Genomic DNA, 18,878 nt, shown 5'->3' with positions numbered 1-18,878 from the left:
TCTGTTAAATTATTTCAGACCCCTTTTCTGTAATACAAAACCAAATACAGGAAACTGTTACGTAGTTCAAAGTGTTTCTGATATTGAAAAATTTTAAGTGCTCTAAGCATAAGAGTTTTACAATGACTATAAAAAGAAGGAGTAGAGCAGAATTTGTATGTTTCAAGATAAACGAGGAGCTCTTTCTTTCCTTAATATCGGTCTTGGAGCTCTTACTGTTTTTGTGGATTATGCTGAATATAGTTTGCTGTGTCTTTTTAAAAAAATTGACAAAAAATAATTGTACATATTCATGGGTGGACAGTGATGTTTTGATACATTTAATGCATGGTGATCAGGCCAGGGTAACGAGCAAGCATATCCATCCTCTCAAACACCGATCATTTCTTTTTGTTAGGAAACATGCAATATCCTTCCTCTAGCTATTTGAAACGATATAATGTATTGATGTTACCTATAGTAAAAAAAAATATGGAACGTTTCATGAATTTGCACGTCATCCTTGCTCAGGGGCCATGCCAACCTTCTCTGTATTGTTCCAATTTTAGTATATGTGCTGCTGAAGCAAGCAATGTTGTTTCTTATTTTTAAGAACCTTGAAGCATGAGCTATGTTGCCTACGATGGTTTTACCCAGTTGAGGGAACCACATTTTCTCAGGCTGCAACCATTTACCTTTCCTTCTCGTGGTGCCTGCTTTAGGCGACAAATATTAATTGAGCCAGACAGTGTGCTCCACGCTGTGAAAGGTGGAGAGAAGCATCAAATGTAGTTTTTGTTCTGAGGAAGTTTACATTACAGAGAAGAAATACTTGCATATGAAAAGCTCATAAACAATATGAATAGAATATTGCAAATAGTGATGATCAAATAACAAATACAAAACTGTTTTTGGGATTTGGAGGGAGAAGGGAACATTCCAGGTGGGGCCACATCTTGAAGAAAGCCTTGGAGACAGCAAATCAGAGGATGAGTTGAGGTCTGTCAAGAGACTGGTGTGTGACTGGTGTAGATGGTTTCTGTCCTGGGAGAGGAACGTGGAAAAGTAGGTTGACGACAGTTTGTAGAAGACATTGATGAGAAGGTTAATGGGGTCAGACGCTACGAATTGTAAGAAGACATTCTAAAGGCCTTTTAGAAGGCTGGTGTGACAGAGTTCCTTCTTCAACAAATTTTTATTCACTGTTATGTTAGTTTGCCAGGGCTGCCCTAACTCAAAGTACCATAGACTGTGTGGCTTAAGCAGTAGAAATTAATTTTCTCACTGGAGAGAGAGAAAATTAATTAACGGAGGCTGGAAGTTTGAGATCCAGGTGCGGGGCAGGATTGGTTTTCTCTGAGGCCTCTCTCATCAGCTTATAGATGGCCACTTTCTCCCTGCGTCTCCACATCATCTTCCCTCTGTGTGTGTCTGTGTCCAAACTTCCTCTGCTTATAAAGACACCAAAGTTGTATCGGATTAGGGCCACCCTAACCACCTCATTTAACTTAATCACCCCCACAGAGACACTGTCTCCAAATATGGTCATCTTCCAAGGCACTGGGGATTCGTACTTCAACATAGGAATTTTGGGGGAAGAGGCACTCTTCAGCCCTAACAGGTATTCTCAAGGTATTGTGCTAGGCACTCAGGGATGTACATATGTCTCATGTCTTAAGAGACGAGACATGCACATAGAAAACAGGAAGTTGCATTAGAAAGGTGCAGAAAGAACTTGGAAACACAGATGAAATGTGAACACAGTTTACAAGAAGGAGCAGTTGTTTCCACTGGCAAGAGATCAGGATGGTTTCATGGAGCACATAGTATCTGAAGAAGGCCTTAGTGACAGAAACAGGGAAATGATTTTTATCTTGGGAGAGAGATCAAAGCTCAAGTGACAGATTGAAGAGTGCCTGGATTACACAAGTGCTAAATCTGTGATTGCATGAGGTCTCTGTAGTGTAGAAAGGATATTGCACAGACATCACCCAAGGACAAAGCCTTGCACTGGAAGGGAATGAGGAGTAGTTGGAAAGGAGGGAGTTGGAACAACACTTGGCCAGAGAAAACAAGATGAGGGTCTCGAGGAGAGGGAGGTATCAGAGAGGTCTCGATGTCAACTTTGAAACTGAAGTTTCATGACAGCAGCTAGGGCCAGAGACAGAATCCAGGGGCCACTGGGAGACGAGGTGGGTGGGAAATGAAGGGAGTGGGCACAGCCATGGTTGAATACATTTGGCAGAGGACTCAGTTGGGACTGGATGGGAGAGTGGTGGTAAAAACATAGGGTTTCAAAAAAAAAAAAAAAAAAAGATGATTCTTGGTTGTATCTCCAGGCCATGGAAGGGAACCCAGGATGAGGGACAATAATGGGGAGGATGTAGAGTTACGGGAGTGCAGAGATCAAGATGTGAGGAGAAGGGAGGCTTTTCAGAGCATAGGACAGGGACTCTCTTTACAGAGAAAGAGGAGGTGGAACCAAGGAGGGAGCCATGTTTACGCAGTTTGGGGGAGTGGCCTCTTTAAGAGAAAACGAATACAAAATCAGGAATACAAAACTGCCAGTATTCCTCTGTTGTAAGTAAGGTACCCTGAAGCTTAAGCCTGATTCGCTGCAAGGACAATCCTCTGTGAGGAGGAAAGCAATGCTCAAGTTGGTAGGAAGAGAAAGTGGGAAGAGACGCATGGACATATGGATGTGAGGAGGGAGATCAGGGCCACTCAAAGCCTCACTTTTACCAGAACACAGATGTGTGCTGGTCAGTAATTAACAATGGCCATTGGGGGTGGCATGCAGGGAGCCCTTGATTTGTAGTATTTGCCAATTTCTGTGGTTGAAATACTCCCACCGTGGCTGATTTCCAGTTACCAAAATGAGGTCACTGAGTCTGGGGTTGGGGAGAGAGGCGCCGCCCACTCTCCAGAGCAGGTGCATGCCAGCTCCAGTGAGACACGTGGGTTCCCTGGGGCAGGGCTGGGACGGACAGATGGTCTTGGTGAAGCGACCTCCTCATCAGCGAGGTCGAGGCAGGTGCTGGGCATGGAGTGGACAGGCAAGAGGTGGGAGGCGGGTTGTTGAAGGGACCGCACCAAAGCTTCAGGCAGTTGCTTCTCTTTGTCACAGACCCTGCAGGAGATTTTCCAGACTGAAATGACCATAGAATCCATCAAGAAGGCCATCAAGGACAAGACTGCCTTCCTGAAGGTGGCTCAGACCAGACTGGACGAGCGCACAAGGCGGCCGAACATTGAGTTGTGCCGAGACATGGCTCAGCTACGGTAAGGTGGGAGGGGACGGCTCAGGGCTCGCTCGGAGGGCCACCAGACTGACTGTGGCGCTGGGCTCTCTAGAAAGCTGCTTTCTGCCCATACACATCGTGTAGGAGCCTTCTGTGAGAATGGTAGCAATGGGGAGATGTTCAATGGGGAAGAGTTTCAGTGTGGGATGATGAAACAGTCCTGCAGGGGGATGGCGGTGACGGTTGCACCAACAGTGTGAATTTGTTAATGCCACTGATCTGTACACTTAAGATTGGTTAAAGTTTTATGTGGTGTGTATTTTACCACAAATCCTTAAAAAAGGAAGGGACATCAACACTGCACACACAAAAAGTGCTATTAAGCATTTAACTCATTCAGGGAGGCAGCGTGGTGTTTGGGTTCTTTTGCACGTCCTTGGAGTTTCTAGAACTCCTGTCTTATAAGCAGCAGTTTGTGACTTTCTGTGTAGTTCTCAGCATGGGGGACTCGACAGAAAAGGGACTTTCAGTGCCAATTCCACTGACCCCTATCTACTCATTTGCTGTCTGTGTGACTGAGGGTCTCATTTAAGTTTACTTCAGTGTGTTTCATTCTCAGTAGAAATCAAAGCCAGCTGGTCTTCATCGAGCACAGCTCCTATATATATACAGCAGGAGGAATCTGACCCCACAGTTTTATCTACCAAACACTACATGAGTTTTATTATTATTTTCACTTTGAAGATTCATTTTGGGATGGACTTGTAAGGGACTGGCCAAGATTCCCTCCCCACCCCTGCCACAATCTGGCTTCATTTCCAATTTCCCAATACCTGTGAGTCTGCCTTTTCTTTCTGGATTTCATCATTGCTGTTCTTAAGCCTTAAAATGCTCCGTGCAGAAGTAAATCAACTTGATAGCAACTGGAGGAGCCAAGTGGCAGTGCATGAACTCCAGAAGCCTTTCTGGTGCAGTGGGGGAGATGCCACTCGCTCTGCTTCCATGATAAAATTCTCTTATCTTGAAGGATTGATCCTAAGGATAAAATAAAGAAATAAATGGTGGTTTGAGACAGTGGATTTCCTGAAATGGAAGGAAGGGGGATCTTGTGAGGCCAACATTGATAATAATAATAATAAAGACAATGATGGCGATAATCAATGCAATGATAATAATAGCTGCTACCATCTCTTAATCTGACTCTATGCCGAGCACTGCCCTGAGCACTTTATACTATCTCATTCATTACCTTCATATTACAAGTGAGGAAACTGAGGCAGGAGTGGGTGAGTGGCTTGGCCCAGGCCACATTTAGTGGTAAGAGAGAGCTGCAGTTTGAATCTTTGCCTGTCTCACAGAGTTCTATTCCACCAAGCCATTTGCTTCTCCTTCTCCTGTCTTTTACGTCGTGTAATGCTTTTACCACTCCCCTGTCAGGTATCTGATCCCCTGTCAGGTATCTGATCTCATTTGAGAAGAGCTGGCAAAGTAAAGGCTGCATCCTCATCTCTTTCTCACACAGAGGATGAAACTGAGGGTCACAGAGGAGATCATTATGATAAAACACCTTACATATGTAGCACGCATGTTGTCTGCGTTGAGTGCCATGAAGCGTGCTTTAGGTTGTACGCACATGATCTTCATTTCCAGGATGAGCTGCATTTCTCCTGGTGGAGCTGTTATCTAGGCCGTAGCCACAGAGGAGGTCCCTCAGGCTGCATATTTTTCAAAGTGGGTTCCATAGAGCCCCTCTTCATGCACAGCTCGTTATTCAGGATAAGCAGCTCTCCACTCCAGAGACTAGATGGGCCCCTAGACAGCCAGCTGGAGGCACCTCTCTGCTTTAGAAGAACCCAGCAGTGAGTGCACACCCACTTGGCCTATTAGGATTAGATCATCAGTTTTGACTTTATGTAAATGTTATTAGGAGAAGCTGAGCTGATGTTTCATTCTCCAAAAATCTCTGCAGAGTTATCAAAAGTGGAGATGGGAACAAATAAATTGTTTATACTGCCGTTAGACAAACACAGGGTTGCTTTTAAAATGGGTTTTGGGTAGTGGTCTAAGAGGACTTTAGAATTATCAAACAATGAGGCATTCACAGCTTCTCCTCAGGAGCTGAATGATTTTTACTCTTGTTTTTTTTTCCTTTTCCTGGCTATACAGAATTTGCTTTTCTTTCACTTCCTGCCGACTTCACAGTATGTCTATTTCCTCTGCTCCTTCACTGACTTTTGAACAAAACCTACTTTTGTTTCCGTCAAGTTTTCTTGTTAAAATATCTTTGCCAAAAATCTTTAGGATTATTACTGGGGGAGGGGATTACTTTCCTTCTTAAATGGATCATTCTGAAAGCAGCCCTTTGGCGGTCTAGATTTAGAAAAACTAAAGATCATAAACTCAGGGGAGTGGGGACTGAGAAAAATTGCTGTTTTCATTTCAAGACTTTTATTTAAAAATGGTCTAAATGAGTTATTTCAAAAGTGATTCTAAACATTCTTGGCATTTTTGGTGGCAGGTCAGACAGACCAGGCTCTGCTCTACTTAAATAATCTATCTATCCATCCACACATATATTTATATATATTAGTTTTAACATATATATATATACACACACACACACTGTGGTAGCTTTATTTGTATTTGAATGCAAGATGTTTTGTAGTTCTGTAATTCCAAAAAAAAAAAAAAAAAAAAGAAGAAAGAGAAAGAGTGACTCCAGCAGAACAGCTCTCTGCAATCAGCCAAGAACAAGGAAACTGGGAGTGAAATAGGGCCTTGAAGATGATGAACAATATATTTCTAATTAACGCTGAGGGAAGTGGAAGTGTGTTATTCCCTAGCTGTGTCCATGCAGCAGTGTGAAAACAAATACTCTAGCTGCCTACGTTCTACGTCTCTTGAATTATTATTACTATTATTATTATTTTAGCGTTAATGTTTTGACATGTACATTTTCAAAACTTCCCTCCCAGATAAAATTTCCACTAGGCTCGTATTTGGTTGAAAGGAGTAAAGACTCATATATCATCCTACTCTGTTTCCTATGTTGGGGTTCAGGGTTCCTGTTGAAGCCAGGGAGGGTGGGAGGCAAGAGGCAGGCCCCCTGTGTTTGTAAACAATCCACCACCAAAAATCCCATTACCAGCCAGCTGCAACAGCCTCGCCGAAGATCTGTTTCTTTGCTGGTGATGTTTTATGGGATCTTTAAAGAGCCTTTCTTTTCAAATTAAATTTGACCTAAACAATAACAAGAAATTTGCTTTCTGATGAGTTCTCAGATTTAGTGTTTACCGTTCCCAGACAAAACCAAACTTTGGCACTTAAGCTTTAATTCTTCCTCCCCGCATTGGAAAGCAGAAGACAGTAGAGCTTGTAAGACGAAAGCGTTGCACAGCGTGGATATGTTCCCAGGGCCTGTTGTTGCTTCAGTGAGCACGCGTGGGGGCCTTTCCCAGCGCCTTCCTCTTCTTAGGCCACCTACAAGTGGCTTGGAAGGGAATGCTCCAGGCTCCGTCCTGCCTTTCCTTCCTTTTTATTGCCTTGGGTCTGGGTCTTTTTCTTAGTAGATTCCATGGATTCAGACCTTTGGGCAATTCCCTACCTCCCAAGACGTCCTCCGTTTCACCGAGGGCATGAAAGTTGGTCTTCACCCGATAAGTAATTTTTGCACACCTGTATTTTTGCAGGAGGGGCTGTGGACGCAGCCCTGGGCAAGGCCAGCAGATGCTGCAAGCAGACAATCACAAGACCCTGAGTGCCGTAAAAGGCTTGGTCCTCTTGGAAGTCATAACACAGGGCAGCAGATGGTTTCCGGGTTAAGGGAGGGACTTCCGGAAGAAGTGTTAGTTCACCTAGGATTTGAGAAGGGGATAAATTAGCGGGATGAAGAATGGGTTAAGAGCATTCTGAGCTTGGGGGACAGCAAGAGTGAAGGACTTGAGGTCCGAGAAATTGCAACCATATTCCAGGAAGTGTCTGCAGATGATGAGATGGGTCTTCCCGGGTCTCTGCTTCTACTCTTCTGTCTCAAGGCACTGAGAGCGGAAAGGGGCCAGGAAATGGGACCTAGTTTCTTATTATGGCCACTGAAGCTCTGTATTTCCTTCTTAGCTTTCTGGATAACCAGGTACAGCTTACAAACACATGTGGGCCCTGTGTCGAGGAGAGGGCAGCATATGAACCCCCGGGCTCTATTTCCTAGTCTGTAAAACAAGAAAGTTGGGCTTGGAGACCTCTCTAACTTTGTTTTCTAGTTGTGAATTTCTGTGAAACTATAGACTTGCCTTAGAATAATGATTTTAAAATGGTCTGGATATTTTTCTATAATTATGAAATCCTTTTCTGTCTCCTGGGACATCTACATTCCCATTGGCTGATTGTCACCATTCTCTTTATATTTCTTTATATTTTATTAATTTCATGCACCCCTCATTTGCTGATAAATGTATCCTAAAGTAAAGAAAACGTGAGCTTTGCATCACTGGTTACAATGTGATGTACTTGGAGTTGCGTAAGCTACAGACGTGTGACCTCTGCTAACCTAACCATGCTGATTCCCTTATGCTGCAGCCTTGTTAACGAGGTACACGAGGTTGACGACACCATCCAGACCCTGCAGCAGCGCCTGAGGGATGCAGAGGACACCCTGCAGTCGCTGGTCCACACCAAAGCCACCCTCGAGCATGACCTGGCTGTCAAAGCCAATTCCCTGTACATCGACCAGGAAAAATGCATGAGCATGCGCAAGAGCTACCCCAACACCCTCCGGCTGGTCGGCTTCTGCTAGGGAGCCCACCGGCTGTGGTTTTGATACCCCTAAGTTAAGGCTGAGCCAGAGCACTGTCTCAGCATTTGAACCGAGTGCTAATATAGTCACTTATTAAAGGATTATGCTGATGGAAATGTACCAACGTCCTGTCTCAGAAAGCCTTTTGTTCGAATCCAAACCTTAATTTTCTACTATTTACTAGGCGTCTGGGTTACGGGAAGGATATGAAGAAATATAATCAATCTAGTAGAGAAGGTAAAAATGATAACTGGTGTGATTCTTGTCATTCTGTGTGTAATCCAAATGGACTGGAAAGGAGGACTGTATTCTCTCAGAGGCAGTCAGGAATCATGAAGAAGGTGGTTTCTGAGTTTTGCTTTAAAGGATCCATAGTGAGAAGGGGAAAGGCCATTGGGCATGAGGTAGTTGGGGTAATTTGATCAAAAACAAAGGTAGAGAAATACAGAGTGCCTTTGGAACAATAGTAGGTAGGGCCAACTTGGCTGTGATTCATAATGCATAATTCTTAATGTGTTCTGCACGTCTCTTTTTGTTCCACTCTCATCTCTCCAGTTCAAACTTTCATTACTTGAGCATTGCTTTCATAAAGCCATTTCCATGCTCAGAGATACTCATCAGTTCCCCAGCCCCTGAACCTGGAGTTGAACACCCCCTGCCCCACCTCTCCAGGCACCTCGTATTTCTTCATATGTGACACTTTTGTCCTATGTGCTGACTATATATTCTTTATATGTTACTTTACATTTTGCTTATGGTCTTTTTAAAGTACAGAAGTAAAAATATGTCAGTGTTTTCTGTATGATTTATGCCTTTGGAATTATGCTCAGAAAGCACTTCTGTATCCTAAGATAATGTATTTATAATTTATTCTAATTCTTTTGTATGTTTAAAAGTGGCATTTAATCACCTGGAATGTATGTTTCGATGGTGTAGAAAGCATGCTAGTGTTGAATCCTTTTGGTCTGGCAGCTCGGGAACGGGAAGATGAACCAGGAGGGGAGCAAGGTTTTCTTTCTTTTCTTTCCTATTTCTCACACTTGTGTGTCTCTCTCTCTTATTAGCATTTCTCTCTGTATCCTTGTGTTCTCCTTGCTCTGCCTTAACCACTGTCCATTAACCCCAACTCCATTTCCTTCTCTCTCTCTGTTTCTTAAAAGTGTTTTAAGACCTTGGTTAGTCAATTCCACAAATCATCTCAGAACGCCAGAAGAACGGACGTCCAGATGAGAATCTTGTATTGGGGTTGTGCTGTGGTCTCAGTATATCATTTTAGAAATCAAATTGTAGGTTTAGTTGTTCTGCTTTTGCCTCTAATGGAAACAAAGGTATATAAATGCCACTAAAATTTTTAGCAATGAGAGTAACCAAATGTTGGTAGTTACGACTTTTAGACAATAGCAGGAATAAACTTAAATTCAGCATATCTCTTATTTGTTATGTGTCTGGGGTAAAACCTTTCTGACTTTTTTCATGAACTATATTTTTGTCTTTAGGAATATATGCTTATGTAGTCCTTTTACTGAAGCATATATATTCCTGGCATTACAAGACTGTGATGGGAAGGAAATGTAATTGAGACATAGCAAAGTTTTTTTTTGTTATTTTGGTAAACCGTGGGCAAGACTAAATTCCACAAATAAACATTTGGTTTCTCATCTAAAATACGGCAGCTACTCCAGGAGGGTAAATATTCTAATGCTGAAGCCCAAGAGCTCCAAGGCTCAGAAGCGTGGTCCTGTTTAAGAATCTTAGGACTACAAATACTGGCACGTGATCTGGCTTTATTTATTTAGGCCCAAACTATCTTTAATATCATGTGGCTTTAAGAAGGGCTGCTGGAATGTCAAAGGCTTCCACTTACCCAAGCATCATTCAGATTTAGAAATGTGTGTAATTGCCCCTAAATAACCGAGTCGGCTATAATTTTAGTAATTTCCATTTATGTCTCTGGAGAGTGTTGTCATAAACACCTCACCTGGCACTTTGGAGTCCTGAGTTCGTGCTGTAAATAGCTGAAGTGTGGGGTCTGGTTTTAGGTTATAATTTTTGTTTTGCACCAGAAACAGGGGCGGATTCCTTCCCTTTGTGTGCAGGGCTGACCCAAAGCACAAAGGAGGACGTGAAGCTGCTGCTCATCTTTGTGGCTGAGTCTTCCCTTGCAGCCTTCCTCCTTCTAGCCCTGGCCCTGAAGCTGTTCCTCCAGCAGGGCTGGATTCACTATTGGCTCCAACTGCTAAGACCGGCCTTCTATGCAGAGTGCTCTGATGGTATTATCTGAGCTCTATATTAATATATATGGTCTGATAAGTATTCATGCATTAATGGGGAAAATAAACAATACTCAATCTCTTCCCCAGGGATGGTGAATCCATTCACCTTGGAGGCCAGCCCTAGACCACTGGGACTGTTTATTTGGAAGGCTGAGTTGAGAAGGATCCTGAGAGGTCAATAGATAGTGCCACATGAAGTGGGTGCTGTGGCTCACGCCTATACTCCCAGCACTTTGGGAGGCTGAGGCAGGAGGATTGCTTGAGGCCAAGAGTTCAGGACCAGCCTGGTTAACATGGGGAGACACCATCTCTCTACAAAATAAAAAGAATTAACCAGGCATGGTGGCACACACCTGTGGTCCCAGCTACTTGAGGGCCTGAGGTGAGAGAATCACTTGTGACCAGAACGTTGAGGCTGTAGTGAGCTGTGATCATGCTACTGCACTCCAGCCTGGGCTACAGAATGAGACATGTCTCAAAAAAAAAAGACAGTTCCATCTGCAGGGAATCTAGAATGGGGAAGTGGCTGCATACATTCCCTCATCCCTCTCTCTAAACAGCTCTGAATTCTTTCTCAGCTCAGTTAGATCCTTGGCTTTCAATATCAGAAGGATCTGTCTTGCGACCTCTGGCTCATTCCTACAGGACCTTCCCATTTGCTAATTTTGCTAGGAGCCAGAAAGAGACCCTTTCTGCAGCCCACTTTTTCGTTTTAGCAAGACAAGATCCCTACATATATCACCATGACTCCTGAACAACTCAGATGGCCTCATGGTAGAGTGAAGGGGGAGCTTATTGGCAACAGGGAGCTTTTCATAGCTATTCTAAATAATATCTCCTTGTGTATGCATAGGGCTGTGGGAACCATAAAAATAACTTTTATTTTGCAATTACTTTTTTTCCCTCCCTGTAAAGTAAAGGTTAATTTTAAGGTGATGTGAAATCTTTGGACTAAGTTTCAACATTCCTGTCTTTGGCATTTTAACCCTGCAGTCACTCAGACATAAGAACGCCTTCCCTACTTCCATTAAAATGGTGCCCTGCTTGCCCAAGAACCTGCTCTTTAGTAAAACCTGCATATTTTCTGATAATGAAAATCTGTATCTGTATTGAGGGCCACCCATTTATTTGTGACAAGCGGGTTGTCTTCATCTCTCAACCCCAGTGCTCTTCATGGGTATAGCAAAGACAGGGGGCTCCTGGAGAGATGGGAGGACAGGCAATCTGAGAGGAAAATAATAAGCCAGGTCCACACACAACACCCATGAGAACCACATGTAGCACAGTCTGACAGATTAACACATTGGTGCTTTGTGGCAGTGCTGGAAGGGGCGACCAAATTTCCCAGTTTCCTAAGGTAGATATTATAGATATTGGTCAGCCCCTGTGGGAAAATAACTGTGCCTCCAAATATTCATGTCCTTGTGAAGCCTTCCCTCCTTGAATATAGGCAGACCCTGTGATCACTTGAACCAAGAGAGTGCAGTGGAAGTAACATTGTGTCAATTCTAGGTCTAGGCTTTAAGAAGACCTGGAAGCTTCTGCTTTTGGAAGTTAGCTGCCATGTAAGAAGTCTGACTAGCCTGAGACCACCATGCTGTGAGGAAGCCTAAGCAGCCCATGGAGAGGCTCCCCAGCCAACAGCCCTAGAGGAGTTCTCAGGCTAGGCAGGCACCAACTGGCAGCCATGGGAGTGAGGCCATTTGGGATCTTCCCACTCTCCTAGTGCCCCAGCTGATACCATGTGAGACAGAAGAGCTGCCCAGTCAACCCACAGAATCTCAAGAAAGAATATATTGTTGTCTTAAACTACTAAGTTCTTAGGTAATTTGTTATGTAACAATAGACAACCAAAGTTTTCACTGGATTCTCAGAAGTCAAATTCCTGGAGAGGAAGGAAATCTGACATTTGTGGAGTGCTTACTGTGATCCCATCATATAACATGACAATCTTCTGAGTCCTCTTGTCTGATGCCAGGATGTGAGCTCTTAACTACCACGCTATACTGTTAGTTGGTCTCTGAGAGGAGGGTAATCCCAGACAGTGGTTCTCTTCTCTGCAACAACAAAAAATGTGTAAAATGATTGTATTATTGGAATTAGAACTGAGGACAGAGGCATTTAAGACATTTTTACTTTTGGAAAATGTGTATAAAATTAAAACATGAGTGGGATCCAGCTTCTGTGTCATTGATCCTATCTTGAGATTGACACATGTAATGATAATGATAGTCAATTTTCCTGAGCAGAAGAACTGCACGTGTATCGTTTCAACATCACGGGTAAGATACATACATTTAATGATTTATATTCTAAAATGGGAAAATTGAGACTTAGGAAAGGAAAATAACCCAAAGCCAAACAGGGGCAAATTTCAGAGTCAGGAGTTAAACTCAGATAAGCTTGCTTCCAAAGCTCTGTGCTGTAATCCTACAGTGCCTTCTTCTAAGCTGTTTAGAATCAATGAGACATCCTCAAAAGTTGTGTGTTTAAAGGAAAATTATTTTTAAACCAATGTTTTAATATCCCAATAGATATTCATGAAGGTGTAATATTTTATTATAAATAATCAATACCATCAGTACCATAAATTTTACCATAATATTGCCAAGACTTAGCTTTAAACTTCTTTGATTCTATCTTTAAGTAGAATTTAAGTATAAGAGCTGAGTATCTATGTGCTCTCTTTTTTCAGATAGAGAAAACAATTCCCTGACAATTTGATAAAAGGTATATGGAGGTTAGTCCCACATCAGTGTCAATGGGTATTGCCAACAGGATGCTAAAAGAGATTGAGTGAGGTACAATTATTTGATTTCCAGAACTCTGTCATTGAAAACCAACACTGGTAGCCATTAGTGGCCTAGACTACTAAACTATTTACAGCATTCCATCTCCTTAGTCTCTTGTGGATGAGTGGATCCATGTGACCGAGCAGAAGGGATGTGAGTCACTTCAGACTTGCATATTTAATTGCCAGTGTGAGACTGTCTAAAGTTTTCTTCCTTTTGACATGGCAACCAAGAACATTTGAGATATTCCCTGAGCCACCAAGATAAACAGAACTTACTTGCTGACCCACTGCAGCCATTTAACATGTTGAAGAAATATATTCATGTAGTCGTAAGCCATGGACACTATGGAGTTGTTACTGCAGCGTAACCTAGCCTATCCTAACTGATGCACCAACCAGAAGAAACAGCTGAATGCAGGGACTACAACGTGAATGGTCATTTTCTACTCCGAAATTCAGACTGTTTAGTTCCCCAGAGTGCAGGTAGTGCTGGCTAGGCAATTGAGCACATCCCATCCCTAGAAATAGTAGGCTAAAATGAAATAGTTTTCAGTTGGGCATGGTGGCTCACGCCTGTAATCCCAACATTTTGGGAGGCCGAGGCGGGCCAATTACCTGAGGTCGGGAGTTTGACTAGCCTGACCAACATGGAGAAACCCCGTCTTTATTAAAAATACAAAATTAGCCGGAGGTGGTGGTGCATGCCTGTGATCCTAGCTACTCAGGAGGCTGAGGCAGGAGAATCGCTTGAACCCGGGAGGCGGAGGTTGTGGTGAGTGGAGATCCTGCCATCGCACTCCAGCCTGGGCAACAAGAGAGAAATCCCGTCTCAAAAAAAAAAAAAAAAGTTTTTACTTATTTAGGAAACAGGACAAAGCAAGGCCCTCTAAGCGCAGAATAGCCAGCCCAGAGGTGCAGGTATTTCTAAGACTATGAGAGCCAAAACAACCCAAGACACTTCAGTGTTAAAACCCTCGGAGGCTATAAAGTGGGGATGGCAAGCTCAAATGCTTATGCGGCCAGCCAGGAGATACAAGCAAAGGTTATTTAGCTTTCCTGGTATCACTTTACTATAATAGAAACAACAGTGAGGTTCAGGCTGCGGGGTTGGGGAAACAATACGGAGTTTTAGGGGAGCAGAGAGCAGCCTTCGAATAAGCAGACCTGAAGAACGTGTGCCCAGACTAAAGAGGGAGCCTCTATTCTGCTCTGGAATGTGCCCTTTGTGGCTGGAACTGCTGTACCCTGCTGTTGAGGTTATTGAAACCCTGGTAAGAATCAGAAAGCTCTGGCTTAGAGACTGAAATAATACTATGATGTCTTCAGATGCTTATTTTACAAAGCAACTTAATAAGGATAACAGTAGAGACAGGAGCCCCAGTGTAGTCCTAGGGCTTAGTTTTGTTTTATTCAACTTTAAATTGCAGCCTTGGTGGCCACATTGGGCCTGAGATGAACTGAGGCCCAGAGATGCAAGAATGTACCAGTTGGGACAGGTAACATGATGTGGTTTTAATTTATGGCACTAGTGTACAGTCCAATAGAAAATGGGAGATTGAGTCATCTGGGGGACCTAGACCTGTCAAATTAACTTTAAAAGTATATGTTGTTAGAAATCAAGAAGTAGGACCTAACCCATAGTGCAATACATGTTCATCCGTGTCTACAAAAGCAGCATTATAGCGTAGCTTAATTCTATTTATAAAAAATAAAAGAAACTTGAAATTCTCTAACACAAAATTTAAGCTGTCAATTGGGCAAAGAGAGGAAGAAGCACATGAGCCAAAGACACGGGCTTTACTACAAATTCCAAATGGATAATACAGAAGAACTTGATGGCGCATACTCTTGTGATTCTTTACCTTTGCATGATTTTATAGAAGACTGCGCGGTTAGAGTATAATTTTGAGTTGAAGAGAAATCAAATTAAAATTTAATAACCAGATTGGCATTACTGAAATACTCTGTCTCAGTGAAGAAATCAAAACAACTAGAGAAACTAGTCAACAAAATCTATCCCATGATAAGAATGAAAAGCTCTGTAGCATCAGTTATGTGATGGATATAATCAAGGCAGCTGCTTATTTTAACATTTAAATAATATCTATATATTTACATCTGTATGTTCATATATATGGATATTTTTGGCTACAGCATCCTTGTTTTTAAGAATTTGAGTTTTAATTTTTTTATGGCCAGGATGGTGAAGCAAATATATAATATTAAGTTTTATATACTTTTTTCTTTTTTTTCTGTCCATATTACCTATATAGCAAATGACTTATATGTTATATCTTAATATTATAAAAAAATACATGACAACATAGAACTATATTATCCCTTTAAGATGATGAAACATTACAGATAAGGCTAAACTCTTTTTTGACCTCCACCCCCCCGTCATAGCCTCTCTCTCCTCAGTTAAAAACTGTTATCAGCCAGATGAGACACACTTATGTTTTTAGTTGTAAAGACTGCGTTGCTTGGCCTTTTGGAAGCCATTGCTATGTCTTTAAAATAGAGGTCAGAAACCCATAAGACTTTGAGGAATAATCTAATGAAGTCTTTTTTCGTAATCAGTAAAACTCCCTGAAAAATATATAAGCAACTCAAATTCAGTGGCAAGTGAGAAGAATACACTGAGACCCAGCAGGAACAACAGGATGGTCCAATAATACATAAAGCTTTGGATTTACTGTCTCCCTGCTCTCGGGCTGGTTGAATCAGGTGTCCTGAGTGACACTAGGCTGGATACCACATTTGGACTGAGAATTGTGGTATGCTCACCTCCAGAGTCATCCTCCTCTTGTCCCCCCTGCCAATCCTTTGGAGAGATGGTATATAGAAAATTGCGATTCATTCATTTATTCATGGACTCAATAAACACATTTTTACTGAATACCCTCTATGTGCTAGTGCTTTATGCGACCATGGAAATAATATGATGAACAAGACAGAAATGGTGTCTGTCCTCATGGAGCTTACAGTCAGTGGATTAGATTGGCAACCAATAATCACACAAAGAACTAAGTTAATTATGAGCATTTATAAGGATTTGAGTGTTTGGGCCTTTGGAGGTTTCAATATGCAACAGGATGGCAGTGGGACAGCCCCCATAGTTGTTCCAGATAGAGAGAAACACATATTACAAGACCCTGAAAATTTGCGTAGTTATCTATAGGAGTTACATATGGGCAGAGCCAGCTTCACTGGTGTGAGACTCAGAAGGGTCTCTGCTCGGTTTAGTGCTTTATTCTCACCATCTTGAAATTCTATGTATGTATTTATTTATTTTTGTGATGGAGACTAGCTCTGTTGCTCAGGCTGGAGTGTAGTGGCGCGATCTCAGCTCACTACAACCTCCTGCTCTTGGGTTCCAGCGATTCTCCTGCCTCAACCTCCTGAGTAGCTGGAATTACAGGCACGTGCCACCACACTGACTAATGTCTGTATTTTTAGCAGAGACGGAATTTCGCCACGTTGGCCGGGCTGGTCTCAAACTCCTAACCTTAGGTGATCCACCTGCCCTGGCCTCCCAAAGTCCTGGGATTACAGGCATGAGCCACCATGCCCAGTCCATCTCGAAATTCTTAATAATTTGTGAACAAAGAGCCCTGCATAGCCATTTTGCACCGGACACCTCAAATTATGTAGTCAGTCCTGGGTGTGCGAGTGGGATCTGGAACCCTTCGGAGGGTTTTAAGGCAAGGAGTGACACGAATCTCAAGTCCTACAGGAGCACAGTGGTTGTGCTGTGAAGAATGAAAAGATGGACATAGGCATTGCCCTCCAGGAACTAAGGGTATGGCTGGTAATGCCAAATCCAGCCAAGGCGTTTGTTAAAAGTAACACATTATAGAAATATATTGAAGAGGATCCGGGGAAATTGGAGGTCCGGCAGTCATCTGATAGTATCTTCTCGTTGGGATAAGCTGTAATCTCTTATACATTGCCTCCCAATCTCTTTGCCTGAGCTAAATACCATGCAGTTCCCTTTGCCTTTTTGACTGACTGCTCGATTTCTTACATCGATTAAGAAGCTTAAAAACCTGAAGGCCAGCTGGGCGCGGTGGCTCATGCCTGTAATCCCAGCACTTTGGGAGGCCGAGGCAGGCGGATCACGAGGTCAGGAGATCGAGACCATCCTGGCTAACACGGTGAAACCCCGTCTCTACTAAAAATACAAAAAAAAAAAAAATAGCCGGGCGTGTTGGCCGGCACCTGTAGTCGCAGCTACTCTGGAGGCTGAGACAGAAGAAGAATGGCGTGAACCCGGGAGGCGGAGTTTGCAGTGAGCCGAGATCGCTGCACTGCACTCCGTTCTGGACGGCAAAGCGAGACTCCGTCTCAAAAATAAATAAATAAATAAAAATAAAAATAAAAAATAAAAAAACCTGAAAGTCATCGCTTCCCATTTGAAGCTTCAGATTACCTTTTAAAATTGTTTGGTATCTTTGACTCAACACTAGAGGCTCCTGTGCAAGGTGGGGCTACCTCTCCAAGGTAGCCTTTTCCTCTTCTTTCCTATCATTCAATGAGCCCAGATGATTGCAATGGGGTTTTTCAGTTGTTTGTCTGAATCCCTACTAATCGACTTCCATGGGCACACTGGAGTAATCAAGAGACAGAGGCTGTCTCCTCTGCTAAATGCAGTGTTTCTGTTTTCTGTGTAGCTTCTGTTCTAGGCATTTCCCATAAATAGTATTTAATGACATTATTGGCAGACACACCACTCTTCTTGTAGTGTTTTATCTATCAGCACTGTCCAGTAGTGCTTTCTGCAATGATGGGAATATTCTATATCTTATCTGTCTGAACGATAGCCACTAGCCACATGTGGCTATTGGACACTCACCAGAGCACCCCATGAAAATTTAGGGCACTAAAGCTTAGCAAGGTTATATAGTTGTTGAATGTGATGCAGCTAGAATAGGGCAAATTTGAACCTAAACCAAGATCTGTTGGTTCTCAGTGATCTTTTCTCTACACAACGATTGGGTGGTCTCATGCAACAATTCATTTGCAAAGTCGTACAGAACACCTACTACATGCAATGGTCATTTTGGGGATACCAAGAAATAGCTCCAATGGGTCAAAAGGGGTGACCAATGAGAAAGGAAGAGAGAATCACTTTGTTGATCTCCAAGAGCAGAGAAGAAGCAAAGGAGGGTCCCTGTGTTGACCTCTGAGAAGATGGAAGAATGAAGGAAGGGGAGCCCTTTTGTTCACCTTCTGAAGTCCGGAGGTGTTACCATTACTGTTGTATTGTGTAGCCACATCCTGCGTCTATGCTCAACAAGCAAGATCCTTGATCACTGGAGGGTCTTCATCGTTTGACACATACAGGTGACATGTGGGAAATCCCACTTATATCACCCAAGGTCTTTGATGAGAGTGAGGCTGAGTTACCTGCCCAAGCCCACATAGCCACTAAGAGACCAAGTCCAGCTTGAAATCCAAATCCTGTTGACTTCAGTATCAGTCAGGGTGGCAGCAAGGAGTACAGATGCTGCAAACAACGTTTGTGCACCGACACTGGGGTTTTTGGGTGCCAGGGTAAGAAATTTTGATTAATCCAGTTGGGACCAGGAAGCCAGAAAAGCTTTTAATAAAAATCTCCATGGAAGCTACTTAGGAAGTAGGAAGAATAAGCTAGTGGAGGTGGTAGAGTGGAAGGAGGAGAAATCACGTGGTAAAGGTTTGTAAAGTAGGGACTCCATTCACGCACATCCAGAAGATGTCTTGGAGGTGCTGGGGACAATGGTGCCATCAAAGTGTCAAGGAGAGGAGCTGTTCTGGGA

General features: G+C 42.9%; 1 protein-coding gene and 1 non-coding gene across 2 annotated transcripts in view; one reads left to right on the top strand and one right to left on the bottom strand.

Annotated features, from left to right (window-relative positions):
* The window catches only part of TEKT3 (tektin 3), a 28,071-nt gene extending 19,992 nt beyond the window's left edge, over positions 1–8,079 (top strand). Inside the window, exons 6-7 of the mRNA XM_008010436.3 lie at positions 3,107–3,261; positions 7,794–8,079. Coding sequence (XP_008008627.3) covers positions 3,107–3,261; positions 7,794–8,010 — 372 coding nt within the window. The 3' untranslated portion in view covers positions 8,011–8,079. The remainder of the gene's footprint in view (positions 1–3,106; positions 3,262–7,793) is intronic.
* LOC119620404 (U6 spliceosomal RNA) lies at positions 466–568 on the bottom strand. The gene has a single exon (XR_005236932.2). It is a non-coding gene; the product is annotated as a U6 spliceosomal RNA (small nuclear RNA).
* Positions 8,080–18,878: the final 10,799 nt, after the last annotated feature.

The sequence above is a fragment of the Chlorocebus sabaeus genome, chromosome 16, assembly GCF_047675955.1.
Source record: "Chlorocebus sabaeus isolate Y175 chromosome 16, mChlSab1.0.hap1, whole genome shotgun sequence".
NCBI lineage: Eukaryota > Metazoa > Chordata > Mammalia > Primates > Cercopithecidae > Chlorocebus > Chlorocebus sabaeus.
Note: the sequence above shows the minus strand (reverse complement) of the source record. Positions and strands in the feature narration are given on the sequence as shown.